Source organism: Lolium perenne, chromosome 2 (genome assembly GCF_019359855.2).
Source record: "Lolium perenne isolate Kyuss_39 chromosome 2, Kyuss_2.0, whole genome shotgun sequence".
Taxonomy (NCBI): domain Eukaryota; kingdom Viridiplantae; phylum Streptophyta; class Magnoliopsida; order Poales; family Poaceae; genus Lolium; species Lolium perenne.
The window spans coordinates 289,955,229-289,978,892 of record NC_067245.2 but is presented as its reverse complement, the minus strand read 5'-3'; the positions used below and the strand labels follow the sequence as shown (position 1 = coordinate 289,978,892).

At 45.3% G+C, this 23,664-nt stretch overlaps 4 protein-coding genes across 7 annotated transcripts; all 4 read left to right on the top strand.

The window, feature by feature from the left end:
* The first annotated feature begins 592 nt into the window (after positions 1–592).
* Positions 593–6,210, top strand: LOC127329454 (uncharacterized). Its single transcript, XM_071825708.1, has 14 exons — positions 593–760; positions 805–941; positions 1,038–1,106; positions 1,228–1,341; positions 1,437–1,508; positions 1,588–1,644; positions 4,089–4,142; positions 4,215–4,277; positions 4,326–4,539; positions 5,265–5,335; positions 5,450–5,605; positions 5,757–5,837; positions 5,933–5,994; positions 6,129–6,210. Exons 1-14 carry the CDS (start codon positions 619–621, stop codon positions 6,208–6,210), a joined length of 1,374 nt encoding a protein of 457 aa, XP_071681809.1. The 5' UTR covers positions 593–618.
* Positions 6,211–11,742: 5,532 nt separating this feature from the next.
* LOC127336302 (glycosyltransferase BC10) lies at positions 11,743–15,686 on the top strand. Its single transcript, XM_051363097.2, has 11 exons — positions 11,743–12,019; positions 12,100–12,488; positions 13,119–13,217; positions 13,472–13,572; positions 13,659–13,730; positions 13,943–14,033; positions 14,316–14,396; positions 14,695–14,757; positions 14,848–14,970; positions 15,062–15,100; positions 15,220–15,686. Exons 2-11 carry the CDS (start codon positions 12,186–12,188, stop codon positions 15,346–15,348), a joined length of 1,101 nt encoding a protein of 366 aa, XP_051219057.1. The 5' UTR covers positions 11,743–12,019; positions 12,100–12,185; the 3' UTR covers positions 15,349–15,686.
* A 242-nt stretch (positions 15,687–15,928) lies between these two features.
* On the top strand, positions 15,929–17,475 carry LOC127336303 (probable plastid-lipid-associated protein 8, chloroplastic). Its single transcript, XM_051363098.2, has 4 exons — positions 15,929–16,146; positions 16,318–16,441; positions 16,716–16,892; positions 17,058–17,475. Exons 1-4 carry the CDS (start codon positions 15,976–15,978, stop codon positions 17,246–17,248), a joined length of 663 nt encoding a protein of 220 aa, XP_051219058.1. The 5' UTR covers positions 15,929–15,975; the 3' UTR covers positions 17,249–17,475.
* A 2,308-nt stretch (positions 17,476–19,783) lies between these two features.
* Positions 19,784–22,200, top strand: LOC127336304 (putative RNA methyltransferase At5g10620). Of its 4 annotated transcripts, none has more exons than XR_007873248.2 (7): positions 19,784–20,027; positions 20,135–20,196; positions 20,584–20,726; positions 20,963–21,029; positions 21,138–21,215; positions 21,451–21,703; positions 21,808–22,200. XR_007873248.2 is itself a non-coding variant. In XM_051363099.2 (7 exons), the coding sequence occupies exons 1-7, from the start codon at positions 19,940–19,942 to the stop codon at positions 21,845–21,847; spliced, it is 624 nt and encodes a 207-aa protein (XP_051219059.1). In that variant the 5' UTR covers positions 19,785–19,939; the 3' UTR covers positions 21,848–22,200. The 4 variants fall into 4 exon arrangements, 3 of the variants coding, with proteins under 3 accessions (XP_051219059.1, XP_051219061.1, XP_051219060.1); XM_051363099.2 differs by having other exon boundaries at positions 19,785–20,027; positions 21,451–21,596; XM_051363101.2 differs by having other exon boundaries at positions 19,786–20,000; positions 20,156–20,196; positions 21,451–21,596.
* The last annotated feature ends 1,464 nt before the right edge of the window (positions 22,201–23,664 follow it).

Sequence of the window (23,664 nt, the reverse complement as noted above, 5' to 3'; positions counted from 1 at the left end):
CGAGTATATGAAAACTCATGCAGCGTGCTTACTTGCTAGAGAATTTGAGTTTCTAAGGAAATCTACCGGGAGATCAACCTGGCATTCGAGAAATTTCTCGGACACTCTGACAAACGCTGCATGGCTCCTAGCGTTCGCTATTGCGCAGAGCCTGGTGCCGAACCTCGTACACGATGGAGCTCTACGACGGCGTCCACCCCCGACGTGTCCTCGGCTCCCAGTACCGCGCAGGCCACGTGTACGCGGCAAATTCGCCACGTGTACCGCCACGCACTTGAGAGCGAAACGCGGACTAAGATCGAACTCACCCCTGCCATCTAACTATTGGCGCTTCCGTCCTTCCCGGATCACACGCATGAACTCCCGAGGAGAAAGAAACCACACGCGAACTCCAGATCAATTACGCTGTAACGGAAGCCCCCGCATGCGAATTAAAGAACAGCGGTGACGTACTGACGTGCTGACGCGTGGGCGCTCCCGCTAAAACTTTTCCTCGGCGGGCAAGAGCAAGGCAAAGAGCGCTAGCACCTAGCATCGCAGTTGATCGAAGAAGGAGCCTGAAGAATCGTGGACATCTAGGAGGGAACGCCATAGCTCTATAGCAGCATAGCGCGAGCCATGGGAGGAGGTCACGCGGCTCTGATCGCCGCCGCGATCCTTCTCTTCTCGTGCTCTGTCCGGGTCATCCAATGCGACCCGGTCTCGGCTGTCTCGCAGCAGCATGAGATCCAGAGGCTCAGGTCCAAGGTCGCGGCGCTAGGTACGTACTAGATGAGTTACATGTTCTTCGTTCAGCAGCCACAGTATGTAAAACTGAGTTTGATTGGGTGGTAGAGGACGAGGTCAGCTGGACCAAGGACGAGACCTCGCAGCTGGAGGACGTCGTCAGGGAGAAGACGGCGCAGATCGCGGCGCTGGTCAGTGGGCTAGAGGCTCTGCAGGTAGACAACCTGATTGCCCTTTTGTTCTGCCCATCATTTGTTATTATGATCAGAAGATCACCGTCCAACACATTATTGAGCTCTTGATGTGATCAGGTGAGGAATGTGGCTGATGATGAACCCGTGGTGCAGGCGAGCACGAACAGTGCGCTGCTCGAGAAACAGGTAACTATACAAGGGCAATTCCAGTCTCCAGCTTCAGTAAGTAGGTAGCGATACTGTGATGTTGCAGCTGCGATCCCCAAATATATTAACAGAGCTGAAAACATATAAAAAATGAGGACAGATTGAGAGGCTGGGGAATGATTTGGAAGACCAGGTCAGGAAAGGGGAATTATTGGAAGCCCGGGCTAGGGAAGCGGAGAGACGCCTGCTTGAACTTGGTCACAAGTTGGAGCGTGTAAGTATAAACATTTGTCCTGTGCCGGAACAAGTGGCATGTCTTTTGGTGCTGAGATGTTCGCAGATTTCTGATGTCATTCGCATCGTCTTCAGGTTGAGAAGATCAATATCGAGCAGAGGAAGAGAATTGAGGAGCTCGAGCGTGATCTTCAGCAGCACTCAGAGGTTAGTACACAAGGAAGATTGCTGTAAACAACCCTTTCTAATGTAATGTGCTAATCCGTGGTTCATGTGCTTTGGTCAGGAAAAACTCCCTGAACTGGAAACAAAAGCAAAACTAACGGCTGAAGAGTTGGCAATGGTACCGTGACTCCCACAGTTGGTATCAGAGCAAAAGCTTTGACCTTAGGTTGGAATCTAGTAAATGGGACGAAACGTTAGGAGTCAAATAGGATTAGTAAAGAATTCTCTAAAAATATGGCGTATATTCACTTGAGAATAAAACAATTATATCTTTTAGTGCGATAATTCTTTATTATCTCTATTATGATGCATTATTACTAATCTTATATATTCTTTCTATTCTACAGCCAACAATAGCAAGTTCACGTCCAGGACGAAACGTGAAAGTGGTGGACTCAACACTGAGTGAATATGATGGAGGGCTCGCAGATATTCTGCGTGCCATGTTACTTGAATTTGGGTGCGATCCCCAGATCCAAGTAAAGAAATACTGGTTCTACGACGGACCCGTATTGGCTAAGTGTAGGGTGGGATTAAGACTTCCTGAATCCTTAGGGTTGAGCATAGTAATGCCAGCAGGGAAAGCCAGAACTATCCAAACAGCCTACCACATTGCAGTCATGAGAGCCATTACTGATATTAGGGAACATAAGACGAAAGAGCTTATTGGTTCCGAATTTAGCCACATTCCACACCTAGAGGAGGAAGATGACCCTATGCTTAATCACTTCAAGTATGCAAAACGCAAACCAGCAGAAGCTGCCAAGTACATGGACAATAGTCGCAACCTACTATCATTGTTCTTTCAATTGAACCATCATTTGTCAAGGGCAATTGATACAATGTTACAAGAGTTCACTAAGCCCAATGAGGAGGCGAAAGGGAAGGAACCAGTGGAGGATGAGATTCATACACCAGTTTATTCAGCTGGTGATTATATTAGTATTGACCATCCTGAACAACAAACCACGCCAATTACACCTAGGTACTTTCCTACTAGTTCCCACGGAGGATATGAGGGTGGAGAGGAATCTGAGAACCATCAGCGTTCCGAGACTCCTATAGAAAACTCAATAGGTTGGCGTTGGGGGTCAGACACAGGAAACTCCGGCGATCCAGTCGGAGATAATACGGAGATGAATGAGGACGCCACAAACCAGTTCCAGAACAATCAGTATAGTAGGGGAGACTATGAGGAGTATCCTATACTGATCGAGTCGGATACTGATGGTGGTAACACCTATGGCGGAGACATCGGAGAGTACAGCCGATGGGTGGATTATGATGCATTGAATAATCAGTTAATGACCACAGATTTTTCTCTGGGATCATCTTCTGATTCACCATCAGTATCCGACTCGATCAGTATAGGAGACTCCTCATAGTCTCCCCTACTATACTGATTGTTCTGGAACTGGTTTGTGGCGTCCTCATTCATCTCCGCATTATCTCCGACTGGATCGCCGGAGTTTCCTGTGTCTGACCCCCAACGCCAACCTGTTGATTTTTCTATAGGAGTCTCGGAACGCTGATGGTTCCTAGATTTCTCTCCACCCTCATATCCTCCGTGGGAACTAGTAGGAAAGTACCTAGGTGCAATTGGCGTGGTTTGTTGTTCAGGATGGTCAATACTAATGTAATCACCAGCTGAATAAACTTTGGTCTGATCTCATCCTCCACTGGTTCCTTCCCTTTCGCCTCCTCATTGGGCTTAGTGAACTCTTCTAACATTGTATCAATTGCCCTTGATAAATGATGGTTCAATTGAAAGAACAATGATAGTAGGTTGCGGCTATTGTCCATGTACTTGGCAGCTTCTGCTGGTTTGCGTTTTGCATACTTGAAGTGATTAAGCATAGGGTCATCTTCCTCCTCTAGGTGTGGAATGTGGCTAAATTCGGAACCAATAAGCTCTTTCGTCTTATGTTCCCTAATATCAGTAATGGCTCTCATGACTGCAATGTGGTAGGCTGTTTGGATAGTTCTGGCTTCCCCTGCTGGCATTACTATGCTCAACCCTAAGGATTCAGGAAGTCTTAATCCCACCCTACACTTAGCCAATACGGGTCCGTCATAGAACCAGTATTTCTTTACTTGGATCTGGGGATCGCACCCAAATTCAAGTAACATGGCATGCAGAATATCTGCGAGCCCTCCATCATATTCACTCAGTGTCCACCACTTTCACGTTTCGTCCTGGACGTGAACTTGCCATTGTTGGCTGTAGAATAGAAAGAATATATAAGATTAGTAATAATGCATCATAATAGAGATAATAAAGAATTATCGCACTAAAAGATATGATTGTTTTATTCTCAAGTGAATATACACCATATTTTTAGAGAATTCTTTACTAATCCTATTTGACTCCTAACGTTTCGTCCCATTTACTAGGTTCCAACCTAAGGTCAAAGCTTTTGCTCTGATACCAACTGTGGTGACCCTACATACCAACTGTGGTGACCCATATGTGTTGTGTATGTTTGGTAGCTTACAACGCAGGAGCCTCTTGCCTATAATGATCTTCAGAGATGCTAATGCAGCGGCATGATTTGTTTTCAGGTCCGTGGCATGTGGCTACCGTATTGGTTCGCATCCCGCTCTGTACATTGTCAGGTATGTGTGGGAGTGTTCAGGGAATTGATGTAGCTTTCAACCTTATTTTAGCCTTATGTCATGCACTTGCAGGAGCTAGCATCTGCCAAATGGCATCTCCACGGGAAACCTGTGTTTGATGCTCTGACGCACAAGGTTTTTGTTTTGCATTGAATTTTAGCAAATATATTCCTCTAGTGTTAGGCTGGTGCCAACGCGGGCGGCAGCCGGGGCGCTACCGCCCGGGGCGGGGCGGGAGAGCGGCGGGAGGCGGGCGGGACGAGAGGGAGGGGCGCCGGCGGGGCGCCCGGCGGTAGCGCCCGCTCCCGCCCGGCTGGCGCCCGCGTTGGCGGCGGGAGGGAGGCGGGAGAGGGGCGGGAGGCTGGGCGGCGTGTTGGCGGGTTGGGGCGGGAGGCAGGCGGGCGCTAGGGCGGGCGAGAGCGGGCGGTAGCGGGGCGGGAGGCGGGCGGGATGCGGGCGAGAGTGGGCGGTAGCGGGGCGGGAGTGGGGCGGGAGTGCCCAACGGCTAGCTGACGTGCCGCGACGCGATTGGTCCACGTCAGCTAGCCGTTGCTGGTTCAAATTTATTATGTAATTTTTAATATTTATTATGCAATTTATTAATTATTATGTAATCGGAAATATTTTAAGTTGAATAAAATATTTTCTTGCATTATTTTGAATGTCTAAACAAAATCGAGTGAAATAACTTAATGTGGAAAAGAAATGGTGATGTGGAGGAGAGAGAAGTGAGAGTGGGGACTATAGCCCATGCATTGGCACCGTGTGGTGAGAGTGGGGTGAGAGTGGGGTGAGAGTGGGCCAAAAGCTGACGTGGTGGGGCGGGAGCGGGGCGGTGCGTTGGCACCAGCCTTAGGGCTTCTCCTAGTTTGCTAATAGTATGTGCCATTGCGCTTAGTGGCTCACAATGTCGAGTGGACAGGTCGCTGAGACGTTGGCACATGGACAAAGATTAATGGAACCACACTTGCAGGCAACAAAAGATGTAGGTTACTATTTGACTAATCCCAACACTTGGTTCTCTTCAATATCCGTGTGGACATTCTGACGCGCAATCTTTTTTTGCGTCTTGAAGAAACTGCTGCCTGTTGCCAAAGCTCATTTCAACTCACTGAAAAACAGTGCTGCCTACAAAGCCTGCAGAGATACCATGTATGGTGAAGACGCGGGAGCTCGCAGATCACTACTGGCAGGTGATGCTGCATGCATCTTAATATTAGGCTAGCAGCCTTTTTCATCACATTGCAACTTCGCACGTATGGTTGACCCACTCAGCTCTGATTCTGAGCATGAACGGTTTTCATCAGGCATCCAAGAAGTTCTCCGAGCCATACATTGCTCGGATTGCCGCAGCGTCTGAACCTCATCTCTCTAGAGCGCGCGTGGTTCTTGGACCTTATACGAAACCTGTCATGTCTGCCTGGACAGGGCTTGTCGCGCCGACGAGCATGTACCATCGTCAGGTGCAGCCTTCACACGGAGTATATGCTAACTTTTCGTATCTTAAGGCCCTCTGTTCATATGTCTCAGAACTTATCACTGACAATGATCATACTGTACAATTCATTTCTGTCTCGTGAAAAGAAAACAAAATGACTGGTGCAATATATGCAGGTTCAGACAGGAATCGGCCGCTTCCTGGAGGGCAACGAGCTGCTGAATCCACATTCAGCTCATGGATTGGCATGGTGGATGGTAAAATCTGATGTTCCGCAAGGAATGAACACAACTAAAAAATTCACCAGGCCTGCGGAACTCACCCAGTTTGCTTGCTGCTCCTTCTTTTGCAGGCGTCCACCTTGTTTGTGCTACCGATGTTCGCCATCTACAGGATCTTCTCGGCCACTGTCCGGTAAGCGGTAAACTTGCATCCCGTCCATGTGTGTACCATTCGTTCGTTGTCAAATGGCTGTACTACTGTACGTAATCGTCTCTGACTAATCGTCCATTACGTATGGACACGTGCACGTACGTACTTGTCTGCAGCAAGAAAATTCAGGAAAGTCCTGACAGAGGAAAAGGCAGACGATCGTCTGGCCGCAAGCACACGCGCAGGGTCCACAAGTAGGGGAACCACGACATGTGGTTCTCGTGCTGAACGGTAAGCTTTAGACTAGTCACAGACTTAAAGTGGCTAATGTCGTAGATTAGTATATATGATAATAGTAGTATCGTAGGTTATATAGTTATATCATATTTTTATTATATTTATTATTGATTTGTAGAATCTCAATATAAACCATGTATATGACCTATACTTGACATTAAACTTTCTAATACCGTGTTATGATGCGGGATCTATCTATGATACTACTATCATCTTTTTTATTTTTAGTAGCATTTCGATTTTTTTACCCATATGAAATATGTAATACTACCTACTACATGTGGGTAGTCTTAGAACCCCTATCGGAATTTCTCGGAGGCACCACGAACGTTTTCAGCAACTGTGTAAAAAGCATTATGGATCTAGGACGTAATTGGTTGCCCATGAAGCTCTTTCTTACATCACTTGGGTTAAAAACTGGGGAAGCAGATTTGGTGCACATGGGTTTTTGTTTTCAAAATATTGAAAAACTGTACATATGTGTTTCAAAATATCATCACATTTATTCCATGAATACATACATATGTCTTAGATATTTGTGCGAAGTTTCGGTAAAAATTGCATTATACTTTGAGCTACATGAAAAAAAAATTTTATAGCTACATATAGGGGTAGATATTTGTTAAAAATTTATCTTTTCTATATAGCTCAAAATACAACATAGTTTTCTCCAAAATTTCTACCGTACTTTAGGAATGTTTATATATATGTGGGTATTTAATTTCAAATTTTTTGAAATCTAAACATAATGATTTTAAAAAATCAAGAGCACTGGTGCTCATGTGTCAAATACACTTTCCAAAAAAATTGGATGTTTGCCAAACGAAAAAAAATCCTGGTATATTTCTAGAAGTAGTTCAGATGCAGGCAAAAGTTGACCCAAAAGAATAGCCGAATCGGCTTTTTCTCCATGGTCAGCTCTGGGGAGCGCGAAAGTGGGCCCTTCGTGGTTGAAAGTATACAAGCATGTAGGTAACCTTGTTTTAATCTACATCACTTTAAAATTTTACAATGTTTCATCCTTTCCGACTTACAAAATGGTTGGTCTGTTTAAAATATGATTTATACGAAAAATATGTGTATTGATGTTACGAATCAATCCTTATTAACGTTTTTTTGTTTCATCTAGTATTATTTAAAATTTCTTCGAGAAGTAGCTTTATCTCACCTTGCAACTCCAGACAAGGCGTAATCTTTCAAGATGACTTTTCTTATAACTCTAACTTCGATCGCACACAACTCTTGTTGTTCATTGATATTCAAGTACATCTACTTGTTATATAAAATCCTTTTAAATATCCATATGTTATGTAATCTAGTTGTTAGAAAAAATAACAAAAATGAATTTTGATATGTTTTGCAAAAAGTATTTTATATGAGAAAGAATCTATAGAAAACGGCTATGGATTTTGCAGACGATGTCGGATGAATTTTTTTAATATTAGAAGGAATCTACAGAAAAGTTACATCCAAATTAACAGTGTATGAATGTTTACCGATTTTTTGAATTCCTAAAAATCAAAAAGAAAAGTGAAGTTTTGTCATGTTTTAGATTTTATTGCAATTTTTTTAAATGGACAAGACTTAGGGCCACACTACTTTCCTTCATCCACACATTTTTATCCACGTCCCTTCTTCCTCCCATTCTCTCTGCACATGAAGATACTCCCCTCTCCGGCTCCTCCCTCCTCTTCAACACACCTCCTCGTCTCAAGCACCCCGCCTCCTCTCCTTCCTCGTCTTTGGCGACCATCGATATCCCTCATCTCATCCTCCTTCGCATGCGCTCTTCTTCGATGCACCCCCTCCTCTCCTCCTCATCCATCCTCTTCGGCGCCCTCCTCTCCTCCTCTCTGGCGTCCTCCCTTCTCTCCAACCTCTTCTCCTCCTCCCTCCTTTCCTCCATTCTTGACTCCCGTCGTCCCATCCCTTCTCTCTGGCGGTTGATCCATCTCCCCCTTTGTAGCCACTGGCTAGGGTTAGAGAACAAATAATTCAAAAAATAAAAACAAGAAAAAAGATGAGCAATTTTTTCTCTCGAAAAAGTAGTGGCGCATCGCCGGCTAAAACAAGTAAGCCACTGTCAGCTGTTTTCGTAGTAGTGTTAAGATGACCGTGTCAATTACCTCTCTTTCGCTCAATTTAGCAAAAACACACCAACTCACGGTTACGAGTTGGCTTTTCATGCCTAACTGATCCTAAACTTCCTTGGTGCAGAATCCCGCAGGACAAAAACAACCTCTTGGATGCATCAGAGACGTGTACAGCAAAATGCATGTGCCTAACTATGTGTTAATTTGTGTAAAATTATGTGCCCAACTATGTGTTAGTTTGTGTAAACCATGTTTCCAATTATGTGTTAGTTTGTGTAAATCATATTCCAAATTATGTATTAGTTTGTGAAATGTTTCTTTTCTCTCTGTTGAAATAAAAATAAAATAAAAATATTTTAATATTTTGAAAAGTTTGGGGTGGCGTTTGGGAGACGCGGTTTGGGAAGCGACGTTCCCAAACGCGACACGAATAAAATACGCTACTCAAACACTCGATCTAGCGTTTTTTGGAGGATGCTTTAGGAGATGCGGCTGAAGCTCTTAGTGCATAATCCCGCAGGAAAAAGACAACGTCTTGGATGCCTCACAGACGTGTACAGCATAATGCATCACATACGTGTACATAAAAAAAAACGTTATAACCCAGCGGCCGTATTTTTGTTACTATTAAATTGAAAGCAGTGGTTTCGGTAGGCAAGAAAACCAGTTTGGTACGTTAATATATATGCATACGCGTACGTGGGCTGTATGTCCCGTCCGTCCGTGTATTATTTCCCTCTAGCCGTTGTATTTGACACGGTAGTGGAATAGTTATTGCTTCCGTGGAAACGAGGGTTGGCCCTGACGACGTCTGCCGTGCGACGCAGGCCTATTTTTGTTGGTGCTGTAACGGCGAAGGGGACAGAGATTTGGTGCACATGGGCACCAGTGATCTCGTCTTTAAAATAAATTAAAAAATCATATTTTTGAGTTTCAAAAAATTCTAAAAAAAATATATACATATAGCCAATAATGTATCCAACAAACGTGTAAAATATCAATTTCAAATACTTTATATTTTAAGCTGCACAAAAAAGACAAAAGTGCAGATCTGAGTAGTCATTTTCAAATCTACAAAAATATGTCAGATTTTGTTATTTTTGTCTAGCTCAAATTAAAAAGAATTTTGGGTTGAGATTTTCCATGATTGTGAGACGTATCACTAACAATCTACAGAATTATTTTTCAGATTTTTTGATAACTAATAAATATTTTTTAATTTTTTTTAGAATGGCGAGAGCACTGAAGCTCGGGAGCCAAATATACTTTTCGCGGCGAAGGGGACAATTCTTTTCTGCTTTTGTGTTCTGGTATCACCCACGAGACCACGACGCGGTGTTTCCTCTGCTAAAACGGCAGAGTCGTTCGTTGCACGACGATGACGGGTGGGGTACCTTCCTGTCGTTCGGTGGACCCGAGTTCTTCGGCTCACGGACTCGATCGACGGCGAGTGGTCATTTCCGCACGAGGTACTGCTTCACGGCGGCCTGACCCATCGCGGCTTCTCGATTGAGGAGGCTTTGCATGCGCTGGTCTTCTATGACCGAAGATATGAGACCATAAAAGGAAGAAGAGGTTCATGTGCACACAACAGCCACTACAGGTTGACCGGTAATGTGTCCCCCACCATTTCTGTGATGCAACCTAGCCGCTAAGGTTTGGATCAACTCGATCACGAAAGCGATATTTTGGCATAAAGGACGAGCTCTTTGGGAATAATGGTTGCTTCGTGGGAGATCGGCCTTTTCCCCACTCGTGTGCATCTCAGCTGCATCTGTGATTGAGAAAATATGTACTATACAATTGTACTCTCTCCATGCACTTATGTAGGATGTATTTTTAAAATAGACTGGATACAAGGTAAAGTTATTGAACCTACATACCAAAAATAGACTAGATACAAACTTAGGTGAACCAAAGAAAATGGCTAAACATCTTACATATCCGAAACGGAGGGAGTAATTATAATGGCCGAGAGGGTGTTCTATAATCTCAAAGAATGATGAATGGTCACGCTTCATATGCTTGTTCTATATATATCTCTAAAATAGGAATAGCCATCCAAGAGTGTACGACATAAAGTGTTAGTGTTGCGAGTGGTTCAATATTGCAGCGGAGTTTTTGTTTCCCTTTCTCTTTTTTATTTTTTATTTCTTTCTTACTTATGTGCATTTCTGACGTTTTTGAATATCTTGTTGTTGCAGAGGCTGTGTGTAATTGGTATCTTCACGATATTAGTATATTTTTTTCTATCGAAAAAGTGTGGTAATATAGTCTAACGAAGAAATTAATATCCATGTTCTAGATGTACATCATTCAAAAAAATGTCAACAAATCATCTCTTCTATTGTATGACGATGCAAACTATATAGTATGTTATATTCTTCTGTCCCATTCCCAACTCAACAAAAAACAAATGATGGGACGAGTTTCCACCAGTTGCGTCATCGAGACAGTTGTGACGGTGTACCATAGCAACATTAAAGAAGGGTTAGTTCTAGGCCGTTGTTCATGTAAGCTATGGCGGTGCACGTGTAGATGGCTTCAGACAACCCTAGTAGTGTATATGTGTATTATTTTTTTCATTTGCGTAGCTGCGGATCCTAGTCTTGATAACTTAGAATCCAGATGCACCAACGTTAGGCGGGATCCTATAGCTCACCAGGAGGGAAGAAGGCACGCGGGATTCACAAGGACATGGTTGCACGAGGGAGCGTTCCTTGTGGAGCGGGGACGGGCTCGGAACGGCGAACACTATATTGGGCAGCGCCGGGCGGAAGGAAGCTTTAAGGCGCGCGACTGGGGACGAAAAAAATGTCCGGCGCACCCAAAACCCTTTAGAGGACGCGACTGGAGATGTTCTTAAGATCTAGATGCAACAATGTTAGGCGGGATCCAATAGGTCATGACGGATGAAGAAGGCACGAGGGATTCACAAGGACATGGTTGCATTTCCCCCCGTTCTGTTAGGTATTTCGTGGAATGCCGTAATGAAATATGATGAGAAAATCCTTCTTTTTAGGGAAAATATTAACCCCGACATTAATAGTATATATAGTACGGAATCTTCTTGAACACTTGCATAGTATTTCCGATCTTCACAATCGTGACACTATTTTGCAATAAATAAATGCATTGAATTTGATTTTGACAAGCCACGGTTTCCACCAAACAAACACAGAGGCCACGTCTCCAAACGATCTGGAACCGTCCGATCAGGCCGATCCAACGGCTGCTACGCCGCGCGCCTCGTCATCCCGGTCCTGGGCGTCCTGCCAAGTGCCGCCCTGCCGTGCACCCGTCGTGCCGTCCAGTCCAATGGGAGCCGGCCATCAGCATCAGTTACCAAACAACAAACAAAATCTGCCACGCTCGGCTGCCGTTTACTACTCTTCTTGATTGAAACAAACAAACAAATGGCATGTGGTGTCCACTCTGGTGCCCAAACCTTCCATAATTCCCATGTCCCTTGTTTAGGCAACAAACTAACCCACCCTTGATTCTTTCAAATTTCCCTATCCATCTTCCTCCCCGCGCCGCCCCCCTCCGATTTATTCCTCCCCTCCCCCACCGGGATTCCTTCCCTCCCCAAATCGCCCCTTCTCCTGCTTCCTGCTACGGCGGCGGCGGCGGCGAGCCAGGCTTGCTCTTAGCTGATTGATTCATCCACCGTGCCGGTAAGGAACCCTAGCTTCAATTGGTAGCCGTTTCCCCCCTCCGCTTCGCCAGTTTGAGCAATCGGGTTTTCTTTGCTCAGCTGGTCGCCGATTCGTCTGCCGCGGTTCCGAGATCGATCTGAGCCGAGCTGACCTCCCGTGCGGCCTGCGGGCGGGCGTCGGGGACATGAAGGCCGCGCCGCGAGCGTCCGCGCGGCGGCGCGTGTGGGTGCTCGCCGTGGCGGCGCTCGTCTCCGTCGCGCTCGTCTGGGCCTACCACTACCCGCCGCAGCATTACGCGTCCCCCATGCGGGACTGGCTCCCCGCCCAGCCCGACAGGGAGTTGACCGACGACGAGCGGGCCTCGCGCGTCGTCTTCAGGCAGATCCTCCTCACGCCTGCTATTCCCTCCAGGAGCTCCAAAATCGCCTTCATGTTCCTCACCCCCGGCACGCTGCCCTTCGAGAGACTGTGGGAGAAATTCTTCGAGGTACTTTTTATTCTTGTCTTCTTCCCTCTGGCTCTTGCATCAAGCATCATCTTCCCTTTGGTCAAACAAAACCCAAGGTATATAAAATTGGCAAAAGAGTTCACCACGTCCAACTGAACAGAAAGAACCAAAACCAAAGGTATATTAAACTGCGACATATATGCATCAATCAAGGAGCACTAAGGCGTCAACAGCTTCATAGTTTGAGTACATAACCATTTGCAGTGCTAATGACCAAGATCTACTACTCCCTTCCGACCCAAATTACTTGCCATAGATTTAGGAAAAATATCTGTCTAGGTTCATTGGACCCGCAACAACTAATTTGGATCAGAGGGGTTAGTTGATTGCTTGGTCTTTGATGCACATCTGTTGTGCCGTTACAGTTTACACCTCGCCCCCTAGCTAATACCATATAGTCATTGTTAATTTCCTATTACCATGCTATACCAGTACTTTTTTTATTGTCCAAAGTATCGCGTTGAAATTTGAACCTTCTGTCATGACACTTCGTGACTATTTTACAGCATCATGTAGAACTGTCGGTCTATGAACCAATGCCACAATTCCCATGTCATCACATTTTACTCAAAGTTTCTCGTTTCATGTCTTCTGCCTCTGTTTCTGCAGGGTCACGAGGGAAGATATACCATATATGTTCACGCCTCAAGGGAGAGGCCAGAACATGTCAGTCCCTTGTTTATTGGTCGAGATGTACACAGTGATAAGGTAATGATGCTTTAAATAATGCACAAGCACTTCAGTGCTGTTATAACAGGGCACGTACTGCCCATAGTATCATTTAATACCGGGCTATACAAGACTGCAAATTAATTTCAGCATTATGTTTATGCTTTTGAAAATTTCCTCTGCTGGTCCTTGATCGTATTTGGCATTTATTCATATAGATAGATCGTGTATTGCAACAGTGGTCAGAAGCTAAAGACCGCCTTGGATGACAGTTCGTTTTATTTTTGTCGCAGGTACAATGGGGTACGATCTCTATGATTGATGCTGAGAGGAGGTTATTGGCGAATGCTCTGCAAGACATTGACAACCAGCATTTTGTGCTGCTCTCTGACAGGTCGACAAATCAATCACAATTTGCTTCCATCCCGTTTGCCTTGGTGATAAATTCTGTGTGATGCTGACTCTTGTATGTTGTTGCAGTTGCGTGCCTTTGCACAACTTTGACTACGTCTATGACTATCTGATGGGAACAAATCTCAGTTTTATTGACTCGTAAGTCTAATTGCGGTCTCAATTTCCTTCTCAAGGACTAGTCTCAGTACTCCATTTTTTCTTACTAATTCCTAAACTGACTTTAAGGTTGAAAGAAAATAAGCTTTAAGTGGGGTTTCTTTTTTTTTTTACCATTACATATGTTGTCAGTGACCAGTAATATCGGAGTTTTCTATTTCTTCTGCTTACATTTTCTCTGTTCCTTTGGTCAGCTTCTATGATCCTGGGCCACATGGAAATTTTAGATATTCAAGAAATATGTTACCTGAGGTTAGAGAGGCTGACTTCAGGAAGGGTTCACAGGTACCAAACTACCTAGTATTAAGTTTATGGGTCAAAGATGTGCCTTCCATTGTCCAGGATCCTCCCTACCTCCAACAAAATCTAAAATATTTCCAATCGCACTCTTGAACTATTTCGTGCAATACATTTTTAAAGACGCCAACTTTCTCTCTGAATTTAAGCCTTTAATCAAATTGTTATTACCAGACAATATTAATGCAGCCACCCTCCTCTTTTACTCGATTTTGTTGATATTTATACTCATATGGAAAGATGCATTTCAACAAATCTCTAATATTTCAGTGGTTCTCACTCAAGCGCCAACATGCATTGATGACAATTGCGGACAGTCTTTACTATACTAAGTTCAAGCTTTATTGTAAGGTATGCCATGTATTTTTACTCTCTTTTTTCAGTAGTACAATTCTCATAATGGGTTGTTATTATGTTTTAGCCTTTTAGATATTTATGTGTTAATTTACAAAGTTATCATCCATGATTTTGTGCACATCATATCCTAGTTTACGTCAATAGTTATAGTGCACATCATATCCTAGTTTACTTCAATAGTTATAGTGCACATCAGTCCTTTTGGTTTACATCAATGATTTTAGTGCTAATCATTATCTCTAGTTTACCATTATCTGCTCAGATGTATGACATGTGGGTTGCCTCTTTGCAGCCAGGGATGGAAGATGGGCGTAATTGCTATGCAGATGAGCATTATTTGCCAACACTATTCAATGTCAGTATACGACGGCCTTATATATGTTGAAATTTATCATCTTTAAGCTTATTGTGGCACCTCTGATGCGGTTTTATCTGCATGAAACAGATGATGGATCCACATGGAATCTCAAATTGGTCTGTGACTCATGTTGACTGGTCGGAAGGGAAGTGGCATCCAAAAGCTTATCGGGCGCAGGATGTCAGTTATGAGCTCCTCAAGAATATAACTGTATGTTTCTGTCTTCTGTTCTATATATGTTTGTCTTGCATCATTTATGTATACCACGGTTCTAACTCCAATCCATTGATCTTGTCTGCAGTCAATTGACATGAGCCACCATGTCACAAGTGATAGCCAGGTCTCGTCTCTATTTCTCTATGCATATTCACCTGACACTTTTTTGGCGGGGTTAACCGACACTTGAGATGATGAAGAAAAGGAACTAATACTTGACTTTTTTTCCCCTTGTTGTTACAGAGAATTGAGACACATAACCCTTGCTTATGGAATGGAGTGAAGAGACCATGCTACCTGTTTGCGAGGAAGTTCTACCCTGAATCCATGAACAATCTCATGAACCTGTTCTCGAATTACACACTCTTCTGAGTCTCTCCGGAGTCTGGTGCTCATTCTACACCACTCGACAGCCACAACTATACATGAATTTACAGGAGATATATTGCTATAGAAACATCTGTACATTGGAGAAGACATCAGGTTCATTGACAATTGCTGGTTATAGAAAAATAGGGAGAAGGCATTCGCTTCAGTAATTGAGTGGTTCCAATCTTCATGTCAGGCCACTGTAACCCTGAACGTTACACTTTTTAGGACCACCTTATTCTTCTTACTAGTTTCTCTAGAGATTTTTAGGTGCAGATTCTGCCATGTATATCATTATTGTAACTCGGAAAAGCCATTAGATGAGATCCTATTTTTGGTTATACATACCCCTGAGTATACTGAAAGAAGCTCTGTGCGTGTCTTCAAGTGGGTGCTATGTTTCTGCGTTTCTGAAGTAAAATTGAGCGCCTCGGAATATTTTTAACCTACAAAATATTCTGGTTACAAGATTGATTTTTTTATTGCTATATTACCTTCGTGCGAAAAAGAAAAGGAAAGCGATATCAGCGTCTCACACCCAGAGAAACCGTTTCTAGAAAAAAAAAGTACAGTACGAGAAATGGGCTTCAGTTTAGCTATCGTCTGCGCCACACAACACGGCAGAAGGAAATGGCGGCCTCTGCTCCGCCCTCCTCTTGCGTCCGCATCTCCTCCTCCACACCTCCACTGACCGCTCTCCACCGGCCACGCCGCCGGCGCGTCCATTCCGTCCGATGCTCCCTCGCCGCAGCCCCCGGCGTCCGGGCACCGGCGGAGCTCGTGGACTCCATCCTCTCCAAGGTGACGTTCACATCTAACCCCTCTCGTTTCCTCCTTGCTCCACTGCCTGTGTATCACTTTATCAGTTCATCTATAGGGCAAAGGAACCTTCAATCAATCGTTGGTGTTTTGCATTAGTAGTTTGCTTCGATTTTCAGTGTGATCTCTTATCAGATACCGTCATAACGACAGGTCAAGGGAACTGACAGGGGAGTGCTGCTGCCGAAAGAAGGCCATGAGGAGGTCGCGGATGTCGCGCTGCAGCTGGCGAAGTATTGCATCGAGGAACCCGTCAAGTCCCCGCTTATATTCGGAGGTAAATTCTGCCCTTTCTCGCCAACAAAAACACAGAGTTTGCATCTTATCTGATACCCTGTTGTGTTTGTGGCTATGCAACTCGCTGACACAATGTAAAAAAATGGCATACCTTGCAACCATCCAACATGTAGGACTTGCAAAGTGAAATAGTAATGCTTCTGTTTGTAGCGTGCACTCAAGATTAATGGGAGATGTAGTGTAAGATGCATCTTATTCATTGCATCATGCCATCTTGATTAAGTTTCTTGTGTTGGTGTGATGTGCCTGAGCAGAGTGGGAGGTGGTGTACTGCTCGGTGCCGACATCCCCCGGAGGGATTTACCGGACCCCCCTCGGCCGTCTGGTGTTCAAAACCAACGACATGGTTCAGGTGGTGGAAGCCCCTGACATAGTCCGGAACAAATTGTCCTTCTCCGTCTTTGGTCTCGACGGTGCGGTGTCCTTGAAAGGTAAACCGCATGTTGGTTCTTCGCTCATTCGATTTAGATTTTGCATAACCTTGGCAGTAAAAGTTTATTGCTGGCTTTAAGCCCTACATTGTTCCAACCTACGACATACATATAAGATCACGGGTAGTGTGCAAGTGATCTTGTAATTTTTTGTTGGCCGTGCAGGCAAGCTGAATGTATTGGACAGCAAGTGGATTCAGGTAATCTTTGAGCCCGCGGAACTGAAGGTAGGCTCCTTGGGGTTTCAATACGGTGGCGAGAGCGAAGTCAAGCTGGAAATCACCTACGTCGACGAGAAGATCCGGCTTGGAAAAGGATCTAGAGGCTCGCTTTTCGTCTTCCTGAGACAGTATTAGAAGGGTCCAGGGCAGGGTGGTATGTTACCATACCACCATTGGGTGTGCTACTGTGCTTAAGGCCACAAGGTATAGCGGCCATATGATCATCTGCACAGTAACTGTATTCAGATGTAAGTTCAGAGATCAAACCCTTGAAGTAGTTTTCCCGGATATTTCTACCTAAATCGAAGCAGATTGCCCTGTTTGCTGTGAACGAAAATGTTTGCAGTATTCATGCTGACCTTTTCTCGGGATGTACTTATGATAACGTTGGGGGTTTTGTGAGCAGGACAATGTTGGTTTGAGGAATTGAGTGTTCTGGCTTTGCTACCTCTTGAATTTTGATTTTTTTTTTTTGCAATTTTTTCTTTCGAGGTTGACGGGGGGGATCCCCACCGCTTGTTGTATTCCATCGAAAGTAGCCTGGCAGGCCCATGTTCTTACAAACAGATCCAAGAAATTACAGGGGGTACAAAACAACAGAAAAAAAAAGCAACTAGAAACAAGGGAGGCAAAGGAGGGGGGAGGTTAGCATCCGAAGCCAACCGAAGCCCCCGGGAGGCCAGCATCTCAAAGGACGACCACCGTGACTTGGCAAGGCGAGCTACGGGCGACGACGAAAGACCTGCAGAACCGAGACCAAGCACAGTCGAAGGGCGTCGGATAGCCGAGACTGGGGCGACGACACCGATGTGCCGACCCCGTGGTCGACGGGCAATGCAGAGTCGAGTCGCGCCACAAGGCTCGAACCGGAGCAAGGTCACAACAAGACGCCACTCCGAGGGCCTCGAGCCGACCGCCGGGGAGGATCTCCGGTGAGAGCCTCAGCACCGAAGGCAAGCAGCCAAAAGGAACAGGTAGCAGAATACGTGGACACAAGACATGAGCACACCAAGAAGCGTCACCTGGCACGGTCGAAGGGCGTCGGATAGCCGAGACCGTGGGACGACACCGGTGTGCCGTCGGCGAAGCCGAGGGGCGTTGTGCCGCCGAGACCAAGCTCAGTCGAAGGGCGTCGGATAGCCGAGACTGGGGCGACGACACCGGTGTGCCGACCCCGTGGTCGAAGGGCAACACAAGCCGAGGCCACCCCATGACGTCTAGGCAGCTCAGTCTGCGCCACCATGACAGCGACCTCGCCCCGAAGGACACGAGCCAAGGGCCGGCGAGGGGGCAGGAGACACGGCTGTCCGCCGCGAGAGCGTCGCGACAGGCCGACCTCCCCCACTCAGGAAACCACTGCACGAGGGTGGACACGGGCCACAAGGACATGCAGCAGCCGACGAACCGAGGGTCCAACCTGGACGGGAGGGCAGCCGGCAGGCCCTGGTCCAGACCCGTGGCCTTCACGGCCAGATCCATCGGGGCGGAGGACCAAAATCGCCTCCCAGCAGGGCGTCGAGCCAGGACGAAGGAGTGGCCACGGCGTGCAAGACCAGCCGCCGCCGGCGCGGAAGGGGCCGTGCGCACCAGCATGGTGAGCAGCGGCAGCAGGCCTGGGGAGGAAGCACCGCCGAGGGGCGGAGGAGCAGGGGCGCCGATGCGGAGCACGACCGAAGCCTGCGGCGCACAGGGCACACAGAAGGGAGGTGAGCACGGTGGGATTTGGATTTTGGGGGAAACAAACAGGGGAGGTGCTCCCCGCCGCCTCCGTCCGCCGCGGGGTGACCTCATCCGGCGATGGCGGGGGCAGGGGGCGAGGTGGAGGAGGGGGTTCTGGCGGTGGCACGGGGGTCGCCTCGGAGTCGCCCGAGAGCGACCCGGAGGCGGCTAGGGTTTTTCCTCAAGACTGAAGATATGATTGATGTTGGATCTTTTCTCTCTTACACATTATTTGAAATGTATATTTGTGGCTGTATGGATAACTACTTGCACGCCACCACCATACTGTTTTGTCAATTTGTTGTACACACAACTTAGACATGGCGTGCACGGACATGGGACGTGGGCGGCGTGGAAGGCGGCTCGAGGACTTGAAGGATGCTTGTACAAGGGTCCTGCTGCCATGTAGTCATGGGCTCATGGCATATGCTTATGAGCAGATCAACAAACAAACTATCGAATACACCTACGGATCGAACAAGGGCTCTGTTATATCGGAAAATAAAGCTGAGATGTGTTGGTCATGCAGGCAATTGAGCTGAATTTGGACAGCTCACGACTGGATTTAGGTCATATCTCAGCCCCCCCTGAACTGAAGATGTTTCTATATGGCGGCGAGACGAGAGCGAAGTAAAGCTGTAAATCACCTATGTCGACGAGAAGATCACGCTTTTCGTTTTCATGAGCCACCGGTAGTTAGTATACTGGAATATTTCCACCTGAAGTAGCAGACTTCTCTTGTCGATCTGAACGAAGTTGTTTCTGGCGTTAGGATTTCTGCGCAGGATGCGCTGATGATAGTGTTAGGATTTCTGCGCAGGAGACTGTTGTTTTGAATTTCGAATCGTATTTTTTTAGAAAAATATGTTTGAATTTTGTTTGATATACATAAATCTCGAGGACCTCTTATACTTTTATCTCCAAGTGGAGTCGACACTGTCAGTCTGTCACTGCTACTACACGAGACGCCAGAAGTACGTTTTTACCAGAGGAAGACGCCTTTCTGAACTGGTTTCTTCTTCCCAGCAGACGGCGGCGTGCACCCCATCCAACCAGTCACCCGCCACCACTTCGCAAGCCTCTCTCTCCCGCCCTTCCGTGTCCTCGATGGGGGTCTTGCCATGGACCTGCCGCTGCGGGCTCAACCCTTCCCCCAGCAAGAACAGGGGTGCGCCCGGTCGTCCTCCTCCTCCTAGTACAACCTCGAACGTCGAACCCCTCTTCCATTTCCCGTTTTGCTCTTTCTCGAGTTTAGCTGTCCCCAGAATCTTACCATATCTTTATATTTTTCTCTAATATCAGCTGTTCTCGGTTGTTCTTCAGCTCCCCGAGGCAGGAGGTCCAAATACACGGGACAATCTGTGGTAAGGACCTCGAACAGCCTCTCATTGTTGTTATCTGTTCGTTTATCCTTACGGAAAATCACACGATTTTGCATTTTTCTTTCTCCGGTAGTACAGTCAAACTCTGATTGTTCGTGCTGGACTTACCTTCAACAGTAGAATTTAAGTGAATAAGGTAAGCAAAAAAACGAAAATGCTTTCAGAATTCAGAGATACACATTATGTAATCTGTAGACTGTACTTCTGTTGTATATCATCTTATGATTGTGAACCTATCGACGGCCCATGCATACTTGTAGCTTTGTCTTTCGTGTAGATATAAGGGTCGTGTTGTGTAGCTGGTATATTGGCCAAATGTGTGTGGTAAGATCTAGTTTTAACTCTGTTGGTGTTGGTCTATGCATGTAGAGAACAATGCCTATGCGTGTGCTAACAGTCGGCAAGAAGAGATCTCAAGGTACACAACTTCTTGTTGAAGAATACAAGGAGAAGCTTGGTCACTATTGCGCTGTTGAAGACATCCTTATCAAATCCAACCCAAAACTTACAAGGTAGGACAATACTGTGTGATGCTACGAAGATAATGATCAGTAAACCCCCTGAGACTATATTGCACTGCTGGGTAGAAACCTATATGCATGCTATCGTTATATTATTTCCTTTCTACGCGTCATCAGAAAATGGGAAGTTCTTATTTTCCTGCTGATGTGACATGTTTCATAAATTGTTCCTGATGAAGTCGATTGTTGATGATGGCCTCTGGTATCCTTCTGTTTTCACTTTTCAGTGACGTTAAGGTGCAAATCGAAGCGGAAGACACGTCTATGATGCAGCAGCTCAAGGCTGAAGATTTTGTATGTTTCAGTATCCTATTGTTTTTAACTGATAAATAGTTCACCATCCATTAGGTTTATCTCTATAAGTAAGAAAATTTTGCTTCTGATGTTAGTCTGCATGATTAGGTTGTTGTGTTGGATGAAAACGGGAAGGATGTCATGTCTGAGCAGATAGCTGATCTGATTGGGGATGCTGGCAGCACGGTATGCTCGCTTTGGTTCACCAGATAGTTTGGTTGTGGCTGTGTACATCTTAGCTATGTAGAGGCTGGATGTAAGCTTCTTGAAATTTTATCTTCGCAACTTATGAGTAATAAAACGCCTTTATCGAAAAAATATCATATAGTTTGGTTGTCAACTAATTAATGTTAAAGTTCCCACTGCTGGAATTTCCTTGGGAGAACATACGTGCGGATAATATGTTTCTCCAAATGTTTAGGGATCATCAAGGCTCACATTTTGTATTGGTGGGCCATATGGTCTTGGTGTACAAGTACGAGAGCGGGCGGATGCAACAATTAGGTTATCCTCACTGGTTTTGAATCACCAAGTCGCTTTAATAGTTCTAATGGAGCAGCTCTACAGGTGAACAATGAGGTTTTGTAATGCAGTAATGTCATTTCTACATTTGAACATACTTACGTAATTCCAATGGAGCAACTCTACTGTGATATAACTGTATAATCAAAAGGGTAAGGTCTCACTGGATAATCATGAATATTTATCAGCATTAGTAAATTCTTTTGCTGTTAATTGTATCAATCAATCATTCATCAAGTGACACATAATTTTGCAGGGCATGGACAATAATCAAAGGACAGAAGTATCATCACTAGATTTGAGTTGCAGTAGCATCATCTGGTGCATTCTGAACGCGGCTACAGGCGCTTCAGTATGGTTTATGGTCGTTAGGCTAGCCCAAAGGCCCCGGTAATATTGTACGTGGTAGGCTGGTAGAGGCACCGGCGGCGCCGCTCCTCGGAGAGAGAAATACTACTGGTGACAACACTAGTACTGCCGGTCCTAGGCAAAGCGTAGGGTCAGATTGGAGACGGTTATCTCGGCGACATCTTGGGAATGCTAGGTGAACTTGATTTCAACCTTACCTTCCAAAGCCGACACCCTCCTGATAGTATGGTTTTCGTATGACAGACTAAAACGAAATGAAAGAGTCGGAACACCGTCTTTTTTTTTTTTTTTGAGGAACACAGTACAAACGCAGACGCTCACATACACGCGCATACACTCACCCCTATGAACGCACACACGCACACCCTACCCCTATGAGCACCTTCGGAAGACTGAGCCGGCGGATTGGATCTTGAAATTGACGAAGTCACCACAGGCGCCTCGCTGTCGACGGGAACGTCGCCTCCCACTGAATGAATATTCCGCCTTTATGAGACACACAGATGTCAAACCTGGGGTTTGAACTCTGGTGGGCTGGGGATACAACCATCCTCCTAACTTTGCTCTTTCACTTCAGAATCTTTTTGTGCCATCTTCGAATAGATCTATATAACTCAAACAAACGATTATTATGTTAGTTATGTTGTGATCTACACCAAAACCAGTTAGGGAATCCTTTCATTAAGGTTGTTGCCATTCTTCTAAGAAGATTATCTGAAGTTCATCCAGATGGTATATAATCCAAAATAATGGTAATGTTCCCTGCCGATAGTTAAAGAATATGAAAAATTGCAATATTCAACCAATGGGTAGTTAAATGGCCCTCTATGGGGTCCTCGTGGCATGACTATATATTTTGACCATCCTAGTTAATATACAAGAGCATCTCTAACAGAACAGCCCGAAAACACGAACTAAAAAGCAAAGCGCGAGTTCAGTTTACCGAACTCATGCTTACGGGTCGAAAAAGAGGTGGCGCGGAACAGAGCTCATAATCCAAAATGGTTAAACAAAATATTATGTTTTACAGTTTTGATTTACGGGCCAACAACTTCCAAACTCGTAAACGCAGGGTTTTTCACAAAATCGGCATATCAAACTACAAATGCAAACAAGTGATGCATAGTTCATAGTTTTACATCAAATCACCACGACACAATCATAGCAAATCGTGAAGTTCATAGCAAAAAATTGTTGCATCTCCTCACCATCTCCTCTGACCACATGCATCAAATGGAGATAGGACCGTCGTCACCTTCATCACCACCACCTCCATGCATAGCCGATGCACCACCACTTGCCCCTTCACGAGCTAGTATTCGTCTCTCTGTGATCTCCGCCGTGGCCTCCTTCCATGTAATATCCTAGGTTTAGAGGCTACAAAATGAGAGAACACCGGAGTGTGCATTGCATTCATGCATAGAAAATCCGGGCAATTTTCGCGCTTTCAAATAAAACTTGTCACAGTAACTGAAGTTTCACTTGACTTGCTGGAATTAAAGTAGATCATCAAGTCAAGCGCTATAAACTTCACTGTGATCTTTGCTAAAACCTTGTTTTGGGTAGAGATGATTTGATCTATGGACTAGATCAAATGAGATTAGCTTTACTATCACAACACCTTAAGTGAGGATTAAATACCAGATCCTATAAAGGAAGCATAGCATGGTATTCCTTACAACAACACATTCTTTAAGAATCAAACCCCAACTTATTAACACTTAAAAGTTAGCAACTACCTTTG

Coding starts and splice junctions, on each gene's coding strand:
- LOC127336302 (XM_051363097.2), top strand. CDS start 12,186: ATGAAGGCCGCGCCGCGAGCGTCCGCGCGGCGGCGCGTGTGGGTGCTC. Junction 13,731..13,942: donor AATCTCAGTTTTATTGACTC/GTAAGTCTAATT, acceptor TCCTTTGGTCAG/CTTCTATGATCCTGGGCCAC. Junction 14,971..15,061: donor AGCTCCTCAAGAATATAACT/GTATGTTTCTGT, acceptor TCTTGTCTGCAG/TCAATTGACATGAGCCACCA.
- LOC127336304 (XM_051363099.2), top strand. CDS start 19,940: ATGGGGGTCTTGCCATGGACCTGCCGCTGCGGGCTCAACCCTTCCCCC. Junction 20,727..20,962: donor TCCAACCCAAAACTTACAAG/GTAGGACAATAC, acceptor TTCACTTTTCAG/TGACGTTAAGGTGCAAATCG. Junction 21,597..21,807: donor CTAATGGAGCAGCTCTACAG/GTGAACAATGAG, acceptor ATAATTTTGCAG/GGCATGGACAATAATCAAAG.
- LOC127336303 (XM_051363098.2), top strand. CDS start 15,976: ATGGCGGCCTCTGCTCCGCCCTCCTCTTGCGTCCGCATCTCCTCCTCC. Junction 16,147..16,317: donor TGGACTCCATCCTCTCCAAG/GTGACGTTCACA, acceptor TCATAACGACAG/GTCAAGGGAACTGACAGGGG. Junction 16,442..16,715: donor GTCCCCGCTTATATTCGGAG/GTAAATTCTGCC, acceptor GTGCCTGAGCAG/AGTGGGAGGTGGTGTACTGC.
- LOC127329454 (XM_071825708.1), top strand. CDS start 619: ATGGGAGGAGGTCACGCGGCTCTGATCGCCGCCGCGATCCTTCTCTTC. Junction 4,278..4,325: donor TTGATGCTCTGACGCACAAG/GTTTTTGTTTTG, acceptor CTCTAGTGTTAG/GCTGGTGCCAACGCGGGCGG. Junction 5,838..5,932: donor ATGGATTGGCATGGTGGATG/GTAAAATCTGAT, acceptor CTTCTTTTGCAG/GCGTCCACCTTGTTTGTGCT.